The sequence below is a fragment of the Corvus brachyrhynchos genome, unplaced genomic scaffold (genome assembly GCF_000691975.1).
Source record: "Corvus brachyrhynchos isolate BGI_N302 unplaced genomic scaffold, ASM69197v1 scaffold5, whole genome shotgun sequence".
In the NCBI taxonomy this organism is placed as follows: Eukaryota; Metazoa; Chordata; class Aves; order Passeriformes; family Corvidae; genus Corvus; species Corvus brachyrhynchos.
This window is the reverse complement of record NW_008238321.1, coordinates 4,948,172-4,963,151: the sequence shown is the minus strand read 5'-3', so window position 1 is coordinate 4,963,151 and position 14,980 is coordinate 4,948,172. Positions and strand designations below refer to the sequence as shown.

Sequence of the window (14,980 nt, the reverse complement as noted above, 5' to 3'; positions counted from 1 at the left end):
TGACCCACAGCCAGTGTCTGTCTGACCCACAGCAAGGTCTCCAGGACCGAGAGTCAGTCTGTGTAATGTATTCCAGTTGGCAAACCTAATTATAGCTGGAGCTATTAGTAGAATGCATAATTATTTAAATTGTAGACAAAATAATCATTAAAATGACCTTCTTTGCATGATCCTGTTAAAGGTCATCTAATCAGGATGTGTTCATAAATATCAGAGTTGCTCTGGGAAGGTAACGGGCCAGTGTAGCTACATTTCAATTTTGCATGTAATTTGTCCCCATTTGTGCTTGGGGAGAGGATTTCAGGAAGAATTTCAGGAAGAATTTCTTCATGGAAAGGGTTCCATGCTGTGCCCCAGGCCCCCTCTCGCCGAGGTGCTGCCTCTGAGCGCAGGACCCCGATCCCTCCTCACAGCTCCTGTTCTTCTGGGCTGCCCTGGCCGGTGCTTTGGCAAATCTTCACAACCTTCCTGTAACTTGCTGCTTTCTGTTGTCCTGCTAATTAACTTCTCCAGCACTCGTGCTGTGCCATCTGCCCCTGGAGCGAGGGCACCTGCTCGCTGCTCCGCCGGCAGCCGCTGACAGTTCCCGTGGGATGAAGATGTCTCTGCCTTGCTCCCTCCCAGCACCTTCTGGTGCTTCCCCGGCCCCGCCGGAGCCCGGCTCTTTCTCCTGCCAGGCTGCCATGGCTTCAGCCCTGTGATTGAGCAGCTTTTCTCTCATTGTCTCAGGAGTGGGAGGGGGTATCTGGTGACCCCAGCTCAGATGCAGCTGCTGGCTGAAGGAGGGGCTGGAGCAGCTGGATGAGTCCGTGCCCTTCCCATGGCTCTGCAGTCCCAGGGCTGGAGCTGAGCTGGGTTTGTCCCTCACTGGGAAGGTGATGAGGTGGGTGGTGCAGCCTGTGCCCACCCGGGTGGCACCAGTGGAGAGCCTGTAGGAGGGAGGTGTTTTGGAGGTCTCTGTGCTGTTCCAGCACCTGGAGGCTGCAGGGAAGGTGCTGTGGGAGCCCCCCTCTCCTGGAGGTGCAATAGAATGACTCTCAAAGCATGTGTGAGTTACCAAACGTGTCTGAAGGATGTTGAGATGCAAATGCTGCTCTGGGAGAGCAGCTGAGCTTGGCTTTTTTCTGCTGCTCAGAAAAAGAGAGTGTTTTATTTGGTGTTGGCAGCAGCAGCCAGAGAAGAACAACTGTCATCCATATCCCTCTGCAGTTGTCTGACGAGAGGATGAGATCTTTTGTCAATAAAAATGTATTTACTTGCTGGGAGCTGCCAGGGGCAGGCTGTGTTTGACACAGGAGCAGCCCCAGCACGGTGCCGGTGCCCGTGGCCGTGTCTGCTGCTGGTCCTTCCCCAGGAGCTGCCTCCTCCTGCTGCCTCCATCCCGCTGCCCACACAGCCCCTGTGCCTTTGGGCCCTGTGCTCTGGGAGCTTGTCTGGGGCTGGAACGCTGTAAACTACAGAAAAATAGTTCTGGTGTCACTCACTGGTGCAGCAATGTCCAAGTGCTTTCAGAGTGTAACAGGCTTGGGCAGGCTGCTGAGGAGAGAGTGGCAGAAAAGATGCTGCAGAATCATGGAATCACAGACTGGATTCAGTTGGCAGGGACTGGAAAGGCCACCAAGTTCCAACCCCTGCTTGAGCCCCAAACAGGACCTGTGTTGCTCTCGTGTGTAACCTCCTCTGAGTGCTGTCTGTGTGATTTATTGTGGCTCTTCTCATTGACACAAACACCCATCACTCTCACTCCCTTGTTCCTGAACGTCCTTGCGTGGTTTTTGCAGGGACGTGGAGCTGTTTCTCACCAAAGGTGTTTTCCCAGCCCTGTGCAGGCAGGTGGGGAGATGCAGGAGGTGCATGGCCAGGGCAGCAGCTCCCAGGCAGGACTGGTCCCTGTCTCTGGTGGATGCCGTTGTCTCCAGTTCATCTTCCCCTCTCCCACATCCTGCTGTCTGTAAGAACCACTTGGCACAGTGGCAGGATGCCACCTGGAGCAGTCACACTGCCACCCCTGACTCAGCCTCTTGCAATCCATGCTTTCCCTGGAAGGGATGATGGACCACTTCTGTCTGCTGTGGCTTGTTCCCTGCATACCGAGGGGATTTTCCACACGGGAAATGTGGGACTCAAATGCAAGATTTTGGGTGTATGTCCCTGCCAGGGTTTGTTGAGTGCAGGCAGTAAGCTGTGGCTGTGTTGTATTTGCTGTTATGCTGTTTAAATCACGATGAAATTCACTTTAAAACGGTCTCTTCACATGAACTGTGCTAATTCTTCTTCAGAGAGAGAATTTAAAGCTTTCTTTGCAATGAGACAGGGAAAGCAGCAGCTCTAATCTTGAAACAAAGCTCTGTGTTCTGTCAAATGCAGCAAATGTCAGTGCAGAGGTTTCAAACACCCTTGGCTGTCGGTGTGGGTCTAGCTGCCCCTTCCCAAGGCTCTGCTGCAGGAGATTTGGAGTTCCAGTGCTCTGGGAGGCTGGTGGCAGGGGCACCTTCCACTATCCCAGGCTGCTCCGAGCCCCATCCAACCTGGCCTTCGACACTCCCAGGGATCCAGGGGCAGCCCCAGCTTCTGTGGGCACCCTGTGCCAGGGCCTCCCCACCCTCACAGGGAGGAACTCTTTTCTTACTTACACAAGGAAACAGGAGAAACTTGAAATGCAGTTATTCAGGGTCAAGGATGGGATTCATGTCAGACCAGTAACCTGCTGTCGAATTGGGGAGCAGAAGCCAGGTGGGCTCTGCCACCTTTGCTGGATCAGTGCCTGCTGCTCAAAGCCACAGCAGCTGCTCGCCTTCCCTGGCTCCCACCCCAGTCCCCGCTCCAGGCGTGCGTCCCTCAGTGCAGAGGATGCTGGCTTTGTGGCAGCACTGGCTGGGAAGGGAAGGGCAGAGCCTCGCCATGTACTGGCTCTCCTCATGGCATTTTCCAGCTCTGCTCCAAAGAAAGCTGTTCCTGCCCCGTTCTTCAGGCTGGCTCAGCGCTGGTGGGGGAGGAGAAGAGGTTTTTCTTTTATTGGCAAACTTCTTTTTAACCATTCTTGTTTTAAGTCTCAGCATCTGCATACGCAGTGTTCTCGTCAGTCCTGTCTCCGTGGTACAAAAATAGTCTCTTTGTACAGCGACTTCAGCCTTGCTCAAAAATGATCCCCAGAACTGCCAGTTTCTGGCTCTTTCTAAGGCTTTGGTCAAGGTGACACAAGCCACTCTCCACCAGAGCCCAGCAGCTGTTCTCTGCAGGCCTGGCTGCTCCATCACCCTCCCAGCCTTTGGGCTTTGCCCCTCTGGGTATGGGTCTCTCTGGAGCAGGGGGTGGGAGCAGAAGGTGAATCCCCGCTCTGGGCAGGGGGTGCTGGTTTGGGGAACCCAGCCTGTTTTGCCACTTTGCTTTTCCAGCTCTGGCTTCTCGAACTCTGGGTTCCAGTGGGAATTCAACATCCTTCGCATGAAGTGGGAATTGTCTCCTTTTGCATAAAGCTTGTGGTTTTTATGAATGACTGAAGCTTTCACTTGCCTAAACAGGAATATCTGTTTCTGGAAGGGAACGCAGCAGCGGAGCGCTCGGGGGCGATCCCTCTCGTGTCACGCGCTGGCACGTGGCTTCTCCCAGAGCTGCCCCGAGTCCCCCGTCCTTGTCTCGCTGCTGAGGGAAGCTGGTGGTGGCTGATGCAGGGGGATACGGTGCCCAGGGGCTCTGCAGGATGCAGGACTGGGCAGCCAGAGACCTCCTCTCTCCCAGGACACTGGCAAGGGAATCAGGATCACAGCATGGTTTGGGTTGGAAGGAACCTTCCAGACCACCTCAAGGTTGAGCCCAGGCTGCCTCTTGGCTGCCTGCGCCAAGTTTCATGGGGAGAAACTCCCCCCGCCTCCTGTTCTAGCCTAAAATCCAGGCTGTCTTTTCTCTGCTGTCTTACAAATGTCTGAGGAATGCAAAAGGCTTTCAGACGTACAGAGTCATGGACAGAACTGGCTACTTGTCCAGAGGACAGGTTAATTGTGACCCCTTATCCCCTCAACCTTCCTTGTGCCATTGCTGGCAGAGGAGCTGCTAGCTGGAGCCACGCTAGGAGCTGTGTCTGGAAGCCGTTTCCTTGAGGTAAAATGTGAGATATTTCCAGTTTCATTGCCTTGGCTGAAGCCTGCATCAATCCCTGGCACTGCACAGACCAAGTTAAAGGAAGCTCTGTTGGTTTTCCCCCTCCCGGGTGCCGTTGGGGTTATCTGTGGTACTGAGCAATAAAGCAGAATGTTGGTGATTAATGCAGCTGAAAGCTCCAATGCAACAGTGCTGGGAAATTAATTTCAGGGGGATGGAATGTATTGGCAGCGATGTTATAGCTCGCTTCTGATTCCACTCTTTATTTATTTACTGTGCTCGGAGTGCCCTGAAAAGGTGTCTTTGCTAATGCCCGGGCAGCTTTCCAGGCCATTAAAAAGCTGCTCAGCTCAAATGACGGAGCCGGGAGCTGAGCCTCATCCCTAACCCTTAAACAATTAACCTGAGATGAAATCAAGCTGCTCCGTGCCGGAACCTTCCCTCTTTCCTGTGCTGCTCCCAGGGGTGTGGAGCCCCAGCAGCCTCCTCTGCACAGCCCCACTGCTCCAGGCTCTCCCGAGCTCCCAGAACTGTCCTCTCTTGCATGGAAGATACCAAGAAGTGCCAAACCCTTGCTCTGCCTCAGTGCTTTGTTCCAGTGCTTGATTCTATCTCCGTGTTGAGTTGTTTCTTCTGGAAGTTTTCACTGGCACCGGTTGCCCAGAGAAGCTGTGGCTGCCCCTGGATCCCTGGAAGTGCCCAAGGCCAGGCTGGACAGGGCTTGGAGCAGCCTGGAATAGTGGAAGGTGTCCCTGCCCATGGCAGGGGATGGAACTGGACAGGCTTTAAGGTCGCTTCCCACCCAGACCATTCTGGGATTCCATGATTTGTTTGGCTCTAACTCCTGCTGACCCTTGCTGGAGCCCAGGAGTTTGCCTGGTGCCTGCACAAGGGATAAAGGGATAAACTGGGCTCTCCTGGGTCTGCATCCTCTGCTGCTGGGCAAAAATCTGCCCTTGCTTTTAAGAAAGCTCAAAATATTAAAGTATCCCCTAAGCAGCTTGAATGCCTGGGAGTGTGAGGGGAGGGCTGGCACCAGAGCACAGAGATGTTTCCTGGGCAGGCTTAATATAGATGGAATCATGGGTTTTTCCTGCTCTGCATGGAAGTTGGGCAGTGTCCAGCCCTTCTGTTGGTTCATACCTACCAATTTCACCTGGTGTTTTCCATGCTAAGACTGAGTTATTGAAAAACAGTAAATCCCCAGCCAAGCCAGTGCATTGCTTGTTCATTGTTATGGCAACACATATGAAGAGGAATAAAGCTGGATCCTGGAGGTTGTTGGAAAAGGTCCCCACGAGTCGGTGGCAGTTGACTGAAGTCCATTAGCAGCACCTCCGGAGCCAGCTGGCACTCGGAATGGGAAGAGCAGGGGTGCCTTGCCAACACTGGATGGAAGTTTATAATCTTTGTCCTTTATTTCCCTCCCAGGATCCCCGGAGCAAACACAAATTTAAAATCCACACGTACTCCAGCCCCACCTTCTGTGACCACTGCGGGTCGTTGCTGTACGGGCTCATTCACCAGGGGATGAAATGTGACAGTAAGTGACTGACGGGATGGGGGCTCTGGCTGCAGCACGGGGGCTCAGGCACCCCAAGTCCTGGGCTGCAGCCAAGAGCCTGTGCCCTCTGCCCCCGGTGTGGAGCTGCAGGGCTCTGAGTGCCCGAGGGGCACAAGTGGGCACCTTCTCACCCAGTGTGGGGAGCCCCAGGGCTGCTCCAGGGAGGGAGGAGGGAAAGGTGTTGGGATGGGGGGGAACCTCCCTGCATCCCTCTGCAGCAGCATCCCCCCACATCCCTTTCCACAGCACCACCACAGCCCCCACTGCAGCAGCACCCCCGCAAACACCCTCTCCAGAAGCACCCCCACAGCAGCATCCCCTGCAGCATCCTTGCAGTACCCGCCCTCCACATCCTCCCCTGCATCCCCCCGCGTCCCCCCGCAGCATCCTTGCAGCATCGTCCCTCCGCGCGCCCGTTCTCCAGCACTGGCTCCGAGTGACACCCTGTGGCCGGGGCCGCGCGGGGCCGCCGCCTCCGGCGCTGCCAGCGGGGGAATTGCTGCGCAGGGAGGAGAAAACGGGGGGTGGAAGCAGAGGGAGAAGACGGAATCAGTAATTTTCCAAGTTAATCCTGTACGTTCCTATTTAAGGGGACTGGGACATGCAGCATGTGCCGGCGCTGGCGGCGGGAGCAGCGAGCTTGGCTGCTCCTTGCTCAGGGATAGGGAAGTTTGGCTGTTGTGGGAACAGCATATTCCTTAGAACCTGGGGCATCTTGCCAAGGGGAAGTGAACTGCTTTAAAATGTAAATACATATATATGTATCTTTATATATAGATAGATCTTTATACCTCTCTGTGTGTATACAGATACACAGGTAATTTCTAATTCCCCTGTTTGGCTCCTGGTGGATCCAGCTGAGCACTTGGCATTGCATCCAGGGGGTGAGGGAAGAGAAGTTTAATGAGTCAGCAGAACTCAAGTAGTTTAACAAGGGCCCAGAGCCCTGGGGTCTCTCAGGCAGGAGCCAGAGCTGCTGGCGGTGGGTCCCTGTGCCCAGGCTCTGCGGAGTCTCCAGCTGCCTTTGAAGGTCCATTTGCTGTGTGTTTATCCCAGAGTCCCTCACAACATCCCAGTTTAAATGGAGGACAGGTTGTCCCCGTCCCCTCCTCACAGCCCTGGCAGTGGTGACAGGGTGCTGAGTGTCCCCTTCTGTCCCCCAGCCTGTATGATGAACGTGCACAAGCGCTGCGTGATGAACGTGCCCAGCCTGTGCGGGACGGACCACACGGAGCGCCGGGGCCGGATCTACATCCGGGCGGACATCGACAAGGACGTGCTCACCGTCGTAGGTACGTGCATGACAGGGGCTGCCCAGGGCAGGCAGTGGCTGCTGTCAGTGCCCAGGAGCCCTGGCAAGGGGGACAAGGCTTTGAGCCTTCTCCGGGCACACTCCGGCCCTCTGGCAAAGCCTGGCTGGGGCTCCAGGGCTCCATGTATTGCTGGCACTTCCAGTCACGGACTTTTCAAAGGGCTTTTTGAATGATGTAAAATTTCAGCGTCTGCAGGACCCTGGGAAGGGCGTGGTTTGTGGCAGAGAACAGGATTTTCCCATCTCTAGAGGCTTTTGCCACCTGGATTTTGAGTTCCCAGAAAATAATGCTTCCCCCGTGACCTATAAGCACCTCACAAAACATTAAGCCATGTTCTTGTGAAGCCTCTTGTCCCCAGTATGGGGACACCAGACCAAGATGTGACTCTGAGGGCTGGTGTCTTGTGAAGCAGCGCCAGCGGGGTCGGAGGCAGGGATTGCTGTCCGTGGGCACGGCAGTGACAGTCCCTGTGGGTTTGTCTGGTGCAGGCTGAGCCGTGTGGGGAAGGAGGCTCCTGCCCACGTGGGGTGACCAGGCAGCTCCGGGCGTTTCAGCTCCGCAGGGGCGGCTGAGCTGTCGCGGTTATTCCCGGATGAGTCAAAGCCAGGGGTGTGAAGTGCCTCCCCTGTGCCCACGCTGCCAGGGCTAGTGCCCCTGAGTGGGCCGGGGAGCCCGGGCTGGGACACCCATGGCAACACCGGATCCTTCTCCATCATCCCACTGCCCTTGGCTGGCTCTCCTGCAGGAGTCTGGTTTCTCACATCCTGTCGCAGTCAGAGAAGCTGTGACATCCCCAGGGTTTGTTTCTGTGGGATGGGGTTGGCTCTGTGGGATCCCATAGTGCTCCTCACTGCTCTGATGGGTGCATGTCCCCTGAGGAGTGCCATCAGCAGTGTTCTCAGATAAAACACAAAATTGTTGAAAATGTTAATGAAAAATTGAAAAAAGTTGAGGAGGATTTTATAATTTATTTTTTTGTTTTATTCGTCCTTAAAGGACAGCCTCAGTGAACGAGGCAGAACTATGCTTTCAGAAGTCCTGCTTCCCAGGCACCTTCCTGAAGGTTTGACTTACTGACTTTGGAGGTCTTTTCCAACCTGAATGATCCTGATTCCCTCCAGCCTCCATCAGATGCCAGCGGGGTGCAGAGCTCACCCTCCTGCTGGCACCACAGGCTCCCTGGCACCGTGTTCCCACCGCTCTGGAGGCAGGAGAAGCTCCCCAGGCCCGTTCTGTGCAGCTGGATTTTCATTTCTTCAGCTGGCTTTGAAAGGCTGTTTTATTTCTGGCCCCTTATGGAGGTGTTGGTGAAAACGTGTCAGCTGCTGGCTTTTCCAGAACGGAAGGGAAGCATGCTGAGCTCTCCAGCTCTGCCATGGAGCTGGCGGAGGAGTGGAAGTGCTTTAGGAGAGGAGAGCTGGGCACTGGGGAGCCCAGATGGCCTTCAAAGCACAAGTGGGCACCCAGCCCTTAGGAGATGGAGCCACCCAGTGCTGTGCTGGCACTGCAGAGGGACCACCTGGAGTCCTGGGGCAGCTCTGGGCCCCTCACGACAAGGAGGACACTGAGGGGCTAGAGCAGGTCCAGGGAAGGGAACAGGGCTGGGGAAGGGGCTGGAGCACCACGAGCTGCTGAGGGAGCTGGGAAAGGGGCTCAGCCTGGAGAAAAAGAGGCTCAGGGGGGACCTTGTGGCTCTGCACAACTCCCTGACAGGAGGGGGCGGCGGGGGGGGGGGTGGAGCTCTGCTCCCAGGGAACAGGGACAGGAGCAGAGGGAACGGCCTCAGGCTGTGCCAGGGGAGGTTCAGGTTGGGTATTGGGGAAATTCCTTCATGGAAATACAGGTGGAGTCCCCATCCCTGCAGGGATTTAAAAGCCGTGTGGATGTGGCACTTGAGGACGTGGGGCACTGGTGGCTTTGGCAGGGCTGGACTGGATGACCCTAGAGGAATTCCCCGACCCCAGCAATGCCTGCAGGAGCTGCCCCGGCTGCGCTGCGGGGGCACGGCGGGGGAGGCAGCGGGCGGGGGCAGAGCCAGGCTGCCTCTGAGCAGATTGCTGGTGGGAAATGCCCTTTACACGTTTCCGCAGGAGCCCCAGCGTGGGGCGGGCAGGGGCTGGGTTTCTGTCGAGGACGGGAGGGGCAGCCCCGGAGCCTGGCGGGGGTGGGAGGCAGCGCTGGCCGGGGCTGAGCCCACCTTTGGTCCCGCTGCTCGGGAAAACGGGGCTGCTGTGATGGGGGAGAGCTTCTCGCTGTCTCACCAGCTGGGGGACCCTTGCCCAGGAATTTCGGGAGCTTTCCCGTGGCCAGAGCATCCCATCTGTGACGTGAGGAAGGTGCCCGGCGCAGGCAGGAGCGGGCAGGGCCGGGCCGGTGCCTGCAGGCGGCAGCACGGGCACGGCCAACTGCTCTTGGATTTTCCTCTTCGAGCTGACAAATTGAACAGGGATTTGCCGTATGCTCTTCAGCTCTGTGCTTTTTTCTTTTCTTACTCTGATTTTTTCCCTTTTCTTTGTAAAGCCGATCGTTCACTCCCGATGGCAAAACCAGATTTTTATAGAATCATTGAATCCTGGAATGATTTGGATTGGAAGGGACCTTAAAACTCATCTCTGAAGCTCATGTGCAGAGACACCTTTGACTAGACCAGGTTGCTCCAAGCTCCACCCGGCCTGGCCTTGGACACTTCCAGGGATGGGCAGCCACAGCTGCTCTGGGCACCCTGTGCCAGGGCCTCCCCACCCTCACAGGGAAGGATTCCTTCCCAATATTTAGAATGTGGATGTGTCTCTGAGCCCCTGGTGCAGGAGGCAGGCGTGCAGCAGGCAGGGCATTGCCTGGCTGGTGTGGGACAGGAGCAAATGCACATTCACAGTCCATGTCCTGCTCTGGGCTTTGAACAAGTGTCTTACTAGTGGGAAAAAGCTGCGGAACAAAGTAGGAGATCACAGCAAATTAACATGGCATCGAGGCATTGTGCAGTTCTGCTTCCGTAACAGCAAAGCTTCCAGTGCAGATTATGCTGAGCCTGTTGTATTAAGGGCCATGAATATTTGCATCTGGAAAATGGAGGGTGGGGAGGATGTGAAGGCTGGGAGTCCATTAAAGCCATTGCTGCTCCGGGGTGGGAGCTGCATGAAGGACTCTGCACATGGCTCCTCTCCAGAGCCGGCTCTTCCTACCACGTTCCGGTGGGAGCTGCGTCCATTGTGTGTCAGAGCACCCCACTGCTCCTGCATCTCTCCTCTCAGGGGAGCGGTGGGGTAGAGGGAGAAGGTCTAAAAGGTACCAAGTTTAAAAGGGATTAAGAGGCTGCACTGAAGGGTTTATGCTGTGAGGTCAGGGTGTGTGTGGGCAATCTCCAGTGTGGCCTTTGCCTGTGTGTGTGCAGCAGAGGGTGCCCTGTGCTCCTGCAAGGGCTGCCTGACAGGACCATCTCGGGTTCCCTCTTGTCCCTCGGGAATGTTGGCCACGTGCCGATGTTCCCAGTGGTTCCTGCACAGCTGAACCCCCCTGGCAGCCCTGGGCCCACGGTGCCAGCTGAGCCCCCCGGCACTCCTGGCAGTGCCTGCCGGGACCGGAGCTTCCCTATTTACCGACCTGATGAGGGAAAACAGTGACCAAAACTGAAACCAATTATGCCGTGATTAAATAAACGAGCTGGAAGTGTGTTAATTAATAATCACCGGCCCAGGCAGATGCAGCCATAATGAGTCCTGTGCCTTTTCCATTGTATGAACATGTGCAAATATATTCTTATCAGAGCATTAATTAAAAGTTTTAACTCACAAGGGTGTTAATCCGACTGCCGGATGCTGGCTGGGATGGGGCTGCTCCTGGCTGGGGATGTTGGTGCTGCTGCAGGGAGGAAGATGAGTGCTGCAGGTCAGCCTGAGGGCCCTCCCCTCCCCAAAATCCCATCCAAGACCTGTGGAATCAAGGGCCAGTAGAGGTGATGGGCTGGGCCGAGGGGGTGGAGCTCTGACCTCTCCTTGCAGGGAGCCAGGCTTTGGAAGGGTTTTTTGCAGATCCATAGAATCCTGGAGTGGTTTGTTTTAAAGACCATCCAGCTCCAAGCCCTTGCCATGGGCAGGGACACCTTCCATTAGACCAGGTTTCTCCAAGCCCTTGAACCCTTCCAGGGATGTGACAGCCAGTTTCCCTGGGCAACCTGTGGCAGTGCCTTTTCCTTTGGAGGGCAGTGGGAACAGAACTTCCTGCACTGAATACGCTCCGTGGCCCTGCGTGCTCCGAGAGGAGGGGACAGGATGTGACAGCCCATGGCAGCTGCCTGGAGAGCAGGGTAGTAGTGGGTTTGTTGTGTGCTTTTTTTTAATTTCACATCAAAGTGAACCCCGTGTGGCATATTTAGGAAATCACTTTCTGGGGTTCGTTTATCCAGCGTATTAACCTTGCCTTTCCTTGAAACCCTGGGAGCTGGGGAAGGGGCCTTGCCCTGCTCTCACAGCCACAGTGAGCTCCTGGCCATGACCTCCGTGCTCCCCAAGCTGCCTGGAGAGCCCATGCTCCCTCCTGCTTTGGGCGTGTGGCAGACTGATGCTGCTTCCCACGTTTTCCATTGGAGATGTGGGTGTCTCTTCCCAAGCCTGCTCCACGGTTACGGCTGCCAGAGTAACTCAGAGATGTTGTCTGAACTGTTATTGAGAAGCTATTGCAAATTTTGCAGAATAAATTATTCAAATATCATTCACCCACCTCTGCCTGCCCTGGCCCTGCAAGGCAGAGTGGGTGACATCTCCTTACTGTGGCAGTGGAGCAGTGTCCCCACTGCCACGGGAATTGTGTAGAGGAGGAGGGCACTGCCAGCACTGCCTCCTTAAACCCCCTAGTCCAGAGATGTCCAGGACTTACCAGCATCTCATCCTGACCATGGTCTGAGCCCACAGTGGCATCTCCTTGGCCAGACTTGGTGCCCTGAGTGATTTAGGACTTGCTTTAAATGGGATCATAATATTCTTACTCATCACTGTTAATAATGATGTTACTGCTTCTTAATGATGCACAAAACTGTCAGGATATGAGAGATGTAAAACTATTTTACATCAAATTTAACTGTCAAATAAATGCCATAAATGTTGGCGAGGAGCACATCTCCCCTGCCGTGAGATATCGCTGCTGCGCCGCTCCAGGTTTTTATTTTTCCTTCACTTAATTGTTGATTTCTGCTTGAAAAGTCAGGAAGTTTCTTAAGGTCAAGCAGAAGCATTTTGGTTTTTTTAAATGAATAGATAAAATTATTCCCATTAATGAAATTTTGAGGTCTGCACGCTGAGATAATAACATGAGGTAATCAAATCTCATGCTTCAGGGCATAAACTGATTAACTGCGAGGGCCAGGAACGGCTTCTCCTGTTCCTTAAAGAAGCGAAGGGCAGCCTGATAAACAACAGAGGGTTGTTCATTAGTCTCCAGAGGATGTTGTGTTGGCTGTTGGGACAATGAAACACAGAGCAGAGTCGGAGCTGGTTCCGTGTGACATCATTCTGTGTCTCCTCCCAGTGAGGGGACACCGGCCATGTGAGAGCCCAGCGACCTCTTCCAGCCCTGGGCTCGTTCTGCTGCTCACATGGGGGGTCCTCGGGTGTTTCTGCTGACCCTGGGGCAGGTGAAGGGTGAGGTCACCAGCGAGGACCATCCCACTCTCCTGCCCCAGTGCTGCTGGTCGGTGCCCAGTCCTGTGAGTGGCACTGGGCTATCCTCCCCTTCCTCGTGCTGCAAGTGGGCAGGGGCACTGAAAGCACATTTTCATGATCATTTTAAAGCCGGGAAGATGCTAAGAGGCAGTAAGAGCCCAGGGTGGGTGCGTGGAGAGGCCCCAGTTTTAGGGCACTGGGAGCATCATTCCCCATGCCATGGCAGTGCCAGGGGTGCAGAGGGAGCCCCAGAGTGGTGGCACTGGATGGGCTTTAAGGTCCCTTCCAACCCAAACCATTAGAGGATTCGATGATTCTATGACAGCATCCCCGGTGTGGTCCCTTGTGCCAGTGTCGGGGATGAAGTCATTCCCTCCCTGCTGCAGGGGCAGGAGGTGGCTGTGGCTGTGCCTCCTCCCAGGGGTGTGGGGAGCACAGAGCTGCAGGATGGATGGGACAGCCGGCGGCTCCCGGCAGGCTCACACCTCTCCCTGTCTCACAAGCTGCTGTCAGAGCTGTCACGTTTGATAAATGAGCTTGTTTATAAATGCAGAGTTGAATTTTGGCTACGAGTGTGATTCCGTGGAGCTGGAAATTGGACAGTGCTTCAGGAGGACAGCAATAGATGGCAGATTTTGGGGCATTAATTCGCTTTTCAAAACTCCCTAGTTCCCAACCTCATCAGAAATTCCTTGAGTGAGTTGGGAACTGGGCAATTGGTTTTACTCTTCTGACTCTGAAAGCACCTTCTGACATCCTGTGGTGCTGCACACACACCTGGAGCTCTCCTCCTCCTCCTGGGATTAGGGGGTGAAGCTGAGTGCTCCGTGAGCCTCACAGCAGAGCTGCTGGTGGGACCTGCTAGGATTTCAGGCTGTTCCTGACATGGCAGGACCCTCTGTGCCGGATCCCTGGGCTTTGTGTAGACCTGGGGAGGCGGGTCTGCTCCGGGCTTCCTTGCAAACAGTTTTTCCCCAGGTTATGGCTCGGCTCCATCCTGACCCATCGGACTTCCCATCTCTGTTGTCTCTGCTCAGGCTGAGGGGGAAGATAAGATCCTTCTCCTGGCAGTCAGACCCTTTTGGACTTAATCTGGGTGAAGAGACTCAGCTCAGCCTGGCTGTATTTAATTTGTCCAAGCTGCAATCCAATTACAAGCAGCTGAGTCACCTCAGGTTCACTCTTCCCACTCTGCTCCCGCTTCCCGGAGGAGACGCTGCGGCCCTGGAGCCAGGGCAGTGCTGCCCAGTGGGCAAGTGATGGTGCCCTGTGGGCATCCCCCAGCTCCCCAGGGCCATGGCAGCTGAGCCCGAGGGGCTCCAGGGGGAACCTGGGTGCTGGATGTGGCCGCTGCTGCTCCACTGCCTTTGGGTACCAGCTTCTACCCCGCTGCCACTGCGTTGCTGTTTCCACTCCTCGAGGAAAGCTCCATCCCCAGGCCCTCACAAATCAGTGCAATTCTGCTTCCCAAGGGGCAAGAGGAAACAAATCAGCTTTAAACTGCTTAAAACTGAGAGCAAACAACAAATCATCCTGTCAGAAAGTAAAAATAATCTCCTGAGTCGACCCTGCAGCCTCCCCCATCCAAGAGAGCTGTGTTTGCTCGGTGTTAATTATGTCGTTCCTCATGTAATGCCCATGTCTGCACAGATCCAGTTTAATTCTGCTTTTAATCACTATTTTCACACTTACTCTTGGCACACAGGGAAGTTGTCATTTGTTGGGTATTTTTATAGCTGGAATACTGAATTTAATTCTTTCTCTCTTCCCCAGTAAGAGATGCTAAAAACCTAGTTCCTATGGACCCTAATGGCTTGTCAGATCCCTACGTGAAGCTTAAACTAATCCCTGACCCCAAAAATGAAAGCAAACAGAAGACCAAAACTATCAAGTGCTCCCTGAATCCTGAGTGGAATGAGACATTTAAATTGTAAGTATAAGGAAAACATTTAAATTTGCAAAGTGAATTTTCTCACCACCAAGAATTAATGTGACTTTATTTGCTCTGATTTAATTATTCAGAGGCATTGAGCTGATTCAACTGAGAAATGATTCTTTTTGTTCTGTAAGTGGCACAGAAGCACTCAAACCTCTGCCCTAACCCCACTCAAAGCCGAGTGTGTCAGGGCAGGAACTCCATGCTCTGTGTGAATCGGATGTGCCTGGGAAATTAAATCTTGGAGACCTCAACAGGCCTTGAGGACCATCCCTTCCCTTTGAATTTGTGTCCTTGTGGAGCATAAGGGGACACGGTGGTGTGGGAACAGCTTCCAGGATAAAACCATCCCTTTTCTCTTCCTCTCTTCCAGCCAACTGAAAGAGGCAGACAAAGACAGGCGGTTGTCTGTGGA

The 14,980-nt window shown here is 54.5% G+C and overlaps 1 protein-coding gene across 1 annotated transcript in view; it reads left to right on the top strand.

Annotated features, from left to right (window-relative positions):
- The window catches only part of PRKCB (protein kinase C beta), a 56,092-nt gene that overhangs the window by 5,674 nt on the left and 35,438 nt on the right, over nt 1–14,980 (top strand). Inside the window, 5 exon segments of the mRNA XM_017733990.1 lie at nt 5,530–5,641; nt 6,826–6,954; nt 14,403–14,559; nt 14,939–14,976; nt 14,979–14,980. The exon segment at nt 14,979–14,980 is cut by the window's right edge and continues 86 nt beyond it. Coding sequence (XP_017589479.1) covers nt 5,530–5,641; nt 6,826–6,954; nt 14,403–14,559; nt 14,939–14,976; nt 14,979–14,980 — 438 coding nt within the window.